General features: G+C 36.9%; 1 protein-coding gene across 5 annotated transcripts; it reads left to right on the plus strand.

Annotated features, from left to right (window-relative positions):
- Window positions 1-227: 227 nt before the first annotated feature.
- Window positions 228-8,699, plus strand: LOC122313248 (nucleolar GTP-binding protein 1-like). Of its 5 annotated transcripts, XM_043128080.1 has the most exons (6): window positions 228-421; window positions 2,292-2,395; window positions 3,307-3,476; window positions 3,791-3,871; window positions 5,803-7,857; window positions 8,324-8,699. In XM_043128080.1, the coding sequence occupies exon 5, from the start codon at window positions 5,823-5,825 to the stop codon at window positions 7,845-7,847; it is 2,025 nt and encodes a 674-aa protein (XP_042984014.1). In that variant the 5' UTR covers window positions 228-421; window positions 2,292-2,395; window positions 3,307-3,476; window positions 3,791-3,871; window positions 5,803-5,822; the 3' UTR covers window positions 7,848-7,857; window positions 8,324-8,699. The 5 variants fall into 5 exon arrangements, with proteins under 5 accessions (XP_042984014.1, XP_042984011.1, XP_042984010.1 ...); XM_043128077.1 differs by lacking the exon at window positions 3,307-3,476 and having other exon boundaries at window positions 3,791-3,869; window positions 8,300-8,699; XM_043128076.1 differs by lacking the exon at window positions 3,307-3,476 and having other exon boundaries at window positions 3,791-3,869.
- The last annotated feature ends 571 nt before the right edge of the window (window positions 8,700-9,270 follow it).

Raw genomic sequence — 9,270 nt, forward strand, 5'->3', positions numbered from 1 at the left:
ATGTTTGGATAGTATTTATAAAAAAAAAAAATATATGTTTGGATAATGAATTGAAATAAAATGAGTTAAAATAAAAATTAAAAGTAGAATAAAATATTATTAAAATATTAATTTTTAATATTATTATTATTTAAAAACTTAAAAAAATTAAATTATTTATTATATTTTATATAAAAATTTAAAAAACTTGTAACGTACGGAACAGCGTATTTGCAACCAAACCTAAATTTTTTCCTTCACCCCCTTGTACCCCAGCCCGGCACTCACTCTCCTGTGGGAGTGTTTTTGCCGCCTCTTCCCCCACCTCTGTCTCTCCCTCACATTCGTCTTGTTCACTCTCTCTGACCGTCGCCGCCTCACTCTTCCCGCTCACTTTGTCTAGCCGATGAGTCTCTGCCCTCCGTCGTGCCGCCGCTGTCTAGTAAGCCCTCTCCCTCTCTCCGTCCGTTTCTATCACTCTCCCTCTCTCGATTTCGTCTTTAATGCTTTAAAGCTTAAGTTTCTTGTGGTGGGTTGAGATTTGGAGTTTGATTATACATATGGTTGAGATTTCGTGTTTGAAATTTTGGGTGGTTAAAAATTAGGGTTTATGGGTTCTGTTACAAGAAGAGAATTGGAGGCGAGTCGACTCGGTTTTTCTTAGAAAGCAGCATAAAAGAAGAGAATATAAAAACAAATGAATAGCAGAGAGAGAGAGAGAGAGAGCGAGAATGAGTAATAGAGGAAAAAGCGAACGCAACCTTTAGCCAACCAAATCAAAGGTAGACGTTTCTTTGTGATCGACGAGAGCTTTCAAGCTGTGGGACAACTAAGAAAACAGATCCTCAGATACAGAGAAAGGGGGAGAGAGATAGGGTAGATTGAAGACTTTTTTAAAAGTACCAAGCTTACAACAAAAGGCTTATTATTATAGAAAACTTACAGCAAAAGGCAATGGACCAACATAGTGCTCATTGCCTTTTTGCTAGGAATATTGAATTTATCCTTAAAAGTGCGCATAAAACTTAAATATGATAAATATGTTAAGAGTGATATAATTCTGAGAAACATAGTGGTCATGAAGTTTTACTTCATTTCTTGGAGAACTTAGCAATTGTGTTCAGGTCGTTTATTATAATGATGTGTGATTGCCATAATATCCATTGTTTGGAAACTAGAAATTGATTGCCATAATATATAGGTTCCTGGGAATATATTAGCAGATGTTGTGAGGCAATTCTACTAGGTGTAGGCATTGCATGGGTGATGCCTTTTCATGTGGTGGATTTCTTGGCTAGCTGGCAAGTTGCAGCAGGATGTAGAGGTGGTACAGCTGAATGGAGGATGGTTCCTTTGTGTTTGTTTTAGTGTTTATGGCTTGAGAGAAATGGGAGGTGCTTCAAAGATTGTGAACGCAAAATGGGGGAATTTAGGGTTTTTTTTCTTTAGCACTTTAAATTTTTGGGTGAACAATTTAGCGAGGGATATGAATATTTGTAATGCCTTATTTTAGTACTATTTTGTTTTAGCTTGTATTTAGGTGTATTCTCTTGTATACTTCCTATGTAATTGGGCTATGCCTATTTACATGGAATAAAATCTCTTATTACCTATAAAAAAAAAATTCTACTAGGTGTATTTGAGATGGGTATGGAAGTTTGTATTCACACAGCATTGTTAGCAAACCCAGACTTAACATAAATGGGCCTTGAGCCTGAATTTTTTTCTCATTCCTCTGCACTTTACTTTGCTAATTTAACTTATTGGGTTGTAATGGATCATGTTTTTTTTTTTTTTTTTTCCCCAATAGCCATTGATAAACCTGCTCCGTTTCTTTCAATGAAGCCTTCATGGATATCTTTTGTGTTATATATTACGTGTCATATAGCTTCCAGTTATTTTTGCTTTTTTTAAATGACCTGTGATTGTATCCTTAATAGCATGAGACCATTGATGAAGTGTGTGTGTGGGGGGGGGGGGGGGGGAGGGGTTTGTCAATGTAAGAATAAGATACCAAGCTTAACCATAGCATAAGTGAAGTGGCTATGGTTAAGGGTAGCCTTTATTTATTTTTGCTAAGTTTTCTTGGTAACCAAACTGGGGGTAAAGGGCTGATGCTGTATTGGTGGACTGATGCTTTATTTTCTCTTTAATTGATAATAAATTCATATATCGTGTGATCATTTATAATTTCTTGTAGTTGCTGCTATTAGTGTTGTATTATCATCATATTATGTGTAATCTTATACTAACTTTAGCTGCTGCTATAATGAATTCATATATTATGTGTAATCCTTTATAAATTCTTGTAGTTGCTTCTATTAGCATATTATCATCATCAAACTCTCGAGGTTGCTGCTATTAGTGTTGTAGTCAAGTTTGCAGAAATAGCATTTGTCTGCTCCAAATCATCCAAGTATGTTTTTTTCTTTTGAATAGAGTTAGTATAAGATTTTATAATGAGATTTGCTGCAATGCTGCAATCCAATTAGGACCAGTTTTTGTTTTAGAATTTGCCTTGGTGTGTTGTTTAGTCCTGAAATTGGTTGCAGGATCTCACAAAGAAGAGGTTGGCAGACTAGGGTCTGTATCATCTTGTAAATTTTTTTTCACAGATTTGGGTGCTTCTAGAAACCAACCTTTTGTTCCTTTTGTTTAAGCTGTTATTACTTGATATATAAGGTAGTGTTTCATATTTGGTCCTCTCAAGTGGTCTGAGATTTGTGCCTTTGTTCTACTTCTCAAAAGATGTGTGTTAGAAGATTTTCTTGTATTCTGATTTGGTTTACTTGCAGTCCAGCTTTGTGAGAGATCTCTTGCTGATTTATCGATAACATGAGCCTGTTTTTGACATTATTTAATGTGCTGGAAGGTCTTCAATCGATCCTCTTTAAATATTTCCTCAGCCTATTTGATGCATTAAGATATCATAGTATGCACGTGTGTAAGGACTTTAGTTATCCTTTCCAAGGTTTCAATAACTTTGGGAGTTTGTCCTTGTTTCTCCAAAATGGTTATCAGATGGAATTGGATTGAGGCGATTGTTGCCACTGAGAGTGAGAATTTTGAGGGCATAGTCTGGACTTCATTGCTACACAGGATCTTGGTGGCTTTTCAAAGTCAATAATTGCAATTTAACATAGATATGAGGGGTTCTGCTACTTTAGTTTCTGTTTTCCATTGCCTGGATTCTTCTTAAGTTATCTAACATTAATAGATAGGCAACCCTTTGTAATGTAATTTATTTATGAGATGAGTGACCATTGAGTTTTACTATCTTTATGTTCTCATCTTGATTGTGAGAATTCTGATAAATATGTGCTTTAGAAAATAGTCCATTTCCATGAAGTCACTAGTGTATGAAGGGCGAAGACAGCAGGGCTCTTCTGTAATACCATAGAAATTGTTACTGGAGGCAAAAAAGTAATGGAGCCACATTTCTTCCCGTTGGCTATGTAGAGATGATGCCTATAAAAGTGTGGCCTGAATTTTTTTTGGTATTATCTTTGGCTCTTTTTTTTCTTCAAATTTATTCCATGTCACGTTTTATACAGACGGTTAACAGCATATCAAATGTAGAGATGATATTGAATTCATTAGCTCTGTAGGGAAAATAACAGCTGATCATTGTGAGAATTTAGAAGATGTTGTATTTATATATACTTGGTTTATTTTTTTGTGTCTTCATAAGCTTTTATTATAATCTGTTACAATTTCTTTTATAGTACAGAAATTGTTGATATCCTATATTTGAAAATATTGGACAAATATAATTCATTTGGTGCTGGTTTACTTTTGTGATGGCTTGCAGGACCTGACAGTAATTCTATCAACACTTCTGCCAGTGGCTTGAAAGCAAAGAGCATTCAGATTTCTCTGTTGCACTTAAGGTGTAATTACCTTAACTCAGTTTTCTGCAGCTTCTTTGGATATGATAATTACTATTTCCATCCACTAGGGTGTAGCCTAGGTGGTAGTTTATGTAGCTGGATCCATTACTGTCTTCCCGGTGTAATCTTTATTATTTTTAATATTATTATTGAGAATCTTTTTCCTTCTAGGTAGACATTAGGGATAGGTTAGAGTTTTGGGTTCTTTTTGGGATAGATGAAAAAAAATTAGGTTTTACGTTTCTGTTATCTGGATGCTTGTAAAATTTAAGCGATACCACCTTTTGGGTTCTAGCAAGCTACCTTTAGAATCGTTAAAATACATGTAACTTGTAGGTTAGAATGGTGGTGAAGGATGCCCTAGTGGTATAAAACTTTTGCAGGGTTTCCCTAAACATTGTAAATTGAAAGCATGCTCATTCTTCTTTTTATTTATTTTTTGGTGTGTGTGCATGTTCAGGCATGACTTATGAGATCGTATAACAACTTGAACATTTCATAATCTTCATGTGTCACTTGAGACAAGCTTTCAGAAAGAGCCTACTGATGCAAGGCTCATACATTGTACAGGCAGTCCAATAATATAGCTTTATAGCTGTGATAAGCTAGTGATCCCCTTTTCATATGGTGTTGTTTTGGTGAAGAATGGTAACGCCCCAATGGAAGGCACAAACCACATGGCCTATACTCCAATAGGACTAGTCAATGATACAATTGGATTTCCATTGGAACATTATAAAGAGCAAGAATTTTTCATTCCCAAACAATGTAGGATCTCATACACCACCTACCTCTATCCTTATCATATGAGGTATTACAATCTATCCCCCTTAAATTCCCGACGTCCTTGTTGGGCCTATCCATTATATGTGACAAGGCTCAAGTCCCATATTTTTGGTTGGGATAGGCTTTGATATCATTTGTAATGCCCCAATAGAAGGTCCAAGCCACACCTATACTCCAAAAGGACTAGTCAATGATACAATTGGAAACCTCATTGGAACATTATAAAGAGCAAGAACTTCTCATTCCCATGCAATGTGGGATACCATGTACCACCTACTCTTATCTTTATCATATGGGGTTCTAATTGTAATTGCATGGGAAGGAGAAGCTTTTGCTCTTTATAATGTTTTAATGGGGTTTCAATTGTATTATTGACTAGTCCTTTTGGAGTATAGGCCATGTGGTTTGGGTATTCCATTGGGGCGTTACAAATGGTATAAGACCCAGGTCAAGTTTAGGCCCCTTTTCACGAATCTTGATGAATTACGACGATATGCTTGTGATGCTATGTTGGTATGGATTGTTAGATGGATGAGATGTTATGAAAATCACATGTATGCCATGTAATATTTAGATCATATATGACTTATAAAAAAAAAAATATTTAGATCATGTATGCCTTGTAATGTTCATGTAATGCTTAGATCATGTTATACCATGCCTATGTTATGCTAGGTGGTGTAAGACTCATATTAATATGCCATGTACAATGTTATGCCATGCACAAGAGTATAGGCCATGTGGTTTAGGCCTTCCATTAGAGCGTTACAAATGGTATCAGAGCTTATCTCAACTAGAAATGTGGGACTCGAGCCGTGCCATCTATAACGGACAGGCCCAACGAGAAGTCGGGAATTTAAGGGGGGCAGATTGTGATACCCCCCTTAAAGATAAGTTCTTGTTTGGGAATGAGAAGTTCTTGCTGTTTATAATATTCCAATGAGGCTCCAATTGTATTATTGATTAGTCATTTTAGAGTAGGCCATGTGGTTTGGGCCTTTCAGTGGGGCATTACAAGAATACAATGGCTTATTTTATTGACATAGAAGAGATAACATCTTGTTTTTCTGTATTAAAATACGTGTGCGGTGAACAGAGTTGTATTGATTTAAGTGACCTTTAATTAACTTTACCACTTATGTTACAGGGTGAAATTGAACTTCCAAGATGGTGCAGTATAACTTTAAGAAGATTACTGTAGTACCAAATGGAAAGGACTTTATTGACATTATTCTATCTCGCACCCAAAGACAAACACCTACTGTTGTCCACAAGGGGTATGCTATTTCCCGTCTCCGTCAGTTTTACATGCGCAAAGTAAAGTATACGCAACAGAACTTTCATGAGAAGCTCTCTACAATCATTGATGAGTTTCCTCGACTGGATGATATCCATCCCTTTTATGGGGACCTTCTTCATGTTCTCTACAACAAAGATCACTACAAGCTCGCCCTTGGTCAAATCAATACTGCAAGGAACCTTATTGGTAAGATTGCTAAAGACTACGTAAAATTGTTGAAGTATGGTGACTCATTGTACCGATGCAAGTGTCTGAAGGTTGCGGCTCTTGGCCGCATGTGTACTGTGATAAAGAGGATTGCTCCTAGTTTGGCATACTTGGAACAGATTAGACAACACATGGCGAGGCTACCTTCAATTGACCCGAATACTCGAACGGTCTTGATTTGTGGGTACCCGAATGTTGGCAAGAGTTCATTCATTAACAAGATCACTAGGGCTGATGTAGATGTACAGCCCTATGCATTCACAACTAAGTCGCTCTTTGTCGGTCATACAGACTACAAATACCTACGGTACCAAGTCATTGATACACCAGGAATTTTGGACCGTCCTTTCGAAGATCGCAACATTATTGAGATGTGCAGCATCACGGCTCTGGCGCATCTGCGTGCTGCTGTGTTGTTCTTCTTAGATATCTCAGGGTCTTGTGGGTATAGCATTGCGCAACAGGCTGCTCTTTTCCACAGCATTAAGTCTCTATTTATGAACAAACCATTGATTATTGTCTGCAACAAGACCGACTTGCAACCACTAGAAGGGATATCTGAGGAAGACATGAAGTTGATCATGGAGATGAAAGCTGAAGCTATGAAGACTTTGATTGGTCAAGGAGGTGAGGCTACTAGTGACCAGGGGGTGCTTTTGACCATGAGCACTTTGACCGAAGATGGGGTAATTGCTGTAAAAAATGCAGCTTGTGAGAGGTTATTGGATCAGAGGGTGGAATTGAAGATGAAATCCAAAAAGATAAATGACTGCTTAAATCGTTTTCATGTTGCAATACCAAAGCCACGGGACCAGAAGGAAAGGCCACATAGTATTCCGCAAGCAGTATTGGAAGCTAAAGCTAAGCAAGCTGCTGAGAAGGAAAAGAGGAAAACTGAAAGGGATTTAGAGGATGAGAATGGTGGTGCAGGTGTATACTCTGCTAGTTTGAAGAAGAATTATATGTTAGCCAATGATGAATGGAAAGAAGATGTAATGCCTGAAATTATTGATGGGCACAATGTATATGACTTCATTGATCCGGATATTTTACAAAGGCTAGAAGAGCTGGAACAAGAAGAAGGGCTTCGGCAGGCTGAGGAGGCTGATGATGATTTTGAGATGGATGGCAGGGAATTAACTCCAGAAGAGCAACAAGCATTGGCTGAGATCTGGAAAAAGAAAAGCCTACTCATTCAACAGCATAGGGTCAAGAAGAGCACTGCTGAGAGCCGGCCAATTGTACCAAGAAAATTTGACAAGGAGAGGCAGTTCACAACAGGGAGAATGGGAAGGCAGCTGTCTGCCTTGGGGCTGGATCCAGCTTTGGCCATCAACCGAGCCCGTAGTAGGTCAAGGGGTCGGAAGAGGGAGAGGTCAGCTGAAAGAGGAGCTAATGATGGTGGTGATATTATGGATATGGATGTTGACACACCTAACAAAAAGCAGCGACTTAGGTCTCTATCCCGATCTAGGTCAAAGTCACGGCCACCTGGTGAAATTGTTCCTGGAGAGGGCTTTAAAGACTCTTATCAAAAGGTTAAGGCAGTAAAACTTGCCAAGAAATCTACCAAGAAGAGAAACAAGGATGCTCGACGTGGTGAGGCAGACAGAGTAATCCCTACTTTGAAACCAAAACATTTGTTCTCAGGAAAGCGCTCTATTGGAAAAACCCAAAGACGCTGATTTACTTGAGGTATACCACATGCATTACCCTTTTGTTTTTAATTTTTTTATTTTTTTAAAATGTTTTTATTTTATTGCACCTATCTAGATTTTACTGTTTCATCTTTTATTGATCCAATCTATTTCCTTTATTATATAATTAAAATATGCTCTGTATGTTGAATGCTCATGGTTTTCGTGCGTGCCTGTATCTGTATGGAATGGATGAAATTGGTATTTGTCTCCAATTATGTCTTAGGTCCGTTTTATGTGTTTGTGTGTGTGTGTGTGTGTGTGTGTGTGTGAGAGAGAGAGAGAGAGAGAGAGAGAGAGAGAGATTTCCGGGTAAGTTATCTAAAAGTTGACTTGATGCTTAATTATTGCATGTTTGGGAATCTACTTTTTGAATCTTCTGCTGTTTCTGGTCTATATTGCTTTTAGGTTGGGTCTATCTTCACAAGGTAATTTTTCAGTGAACAATATGCATTTTCTCGCAGGGAACACAGTTCATGCTTTGTGGAGAGATCGTTCTGAATCTTGGCTTGCTGTTGAAAGAGAACTTATGTTCTATCAATCTGCTGCTTGGCTGTAGATTGCACCATGGGAGTAGTGTTCTTTTCATTGTTAGAACGTATGACAAGGCAATTTTGAGCTTGATTGATGTTTGAAGTCATAGCTCTGTTTATGGCCAGTCTTCGTAATTTCTTTGTTTTTGTGGAATCTTGTTACGGGAATTTTGAGTCTGAGAGGTTTTAAGTTAGAGTTTTGTTACATACAAACACAGTTGCGCACTAATCTGTGTACTAATACTGATTTATTCATACTTAAAATTTAAATCAACACTGTTTTTAATAAAATTTACTTTTTAACCAATCATATCACATTGGTGCACAGATTAGTGCATAATTGTGCTTGCAACTATATTTTTCTTTTAAGTTATAATGTTCTTGGTCGGTGTCAGTCCTATATTTGTGAGGAATTCAGTTTTCGGCCCGGCCCAGGGTATGGATTTTTTGGATTGGACAACCGATCAAATTATATATATCTATATACATATATATATATTTTAAATATTATATATATAATATTATTGTATATAGTAGTTATACAAGTTATATAATTTTTATCTAATTTTATATCATTGACTATATAAAATATTAAATAAGAAATGTTGTCAATTAATAATATATCATAAATCATATGTTGATATATCTAAATCATATGTTGATATATGTAGATACATTGTACATTCATACATTAATTACTTGTACTTTTTTTGAAAGGAAGATTGCTTTATCGAGTAATAGTCCTTATGGTAGGGAATGATTACATTAGGAAATTCCTAGCATCTAAAATATCAGGGTCTCCATCTAATGCATTCTTAGCAAGCTCGTGCGCTTTTTTATCGGCTTCTGTAGGCCCATGTTGTCTAGGGGTGAATTTG

Source organism: Carya illinoinensis, chromosome 6 (assembly GCF_018687715.1).
Source record: "Carya illinoinensis cultivar Pawnee chromosome 6, C.illinoinensisPawnee_v1, whole genome shotgun sequence".
NCBI lineage: Eukaryota > Viridiplantae > Streptophyta > Magnoliopsida > Fagales > Juglandaceae > Carya > Carya illinoinensis.

Excerpts from the sequence above, each read along its gene's own strand:
- LOC122313248 (XM_043128080.1), top strand. The coding sequence starts at position 5,823 with ATGGTGCAGTATAACTTTAAGAAGATTACTGTAGTACCAAATGGAAAG.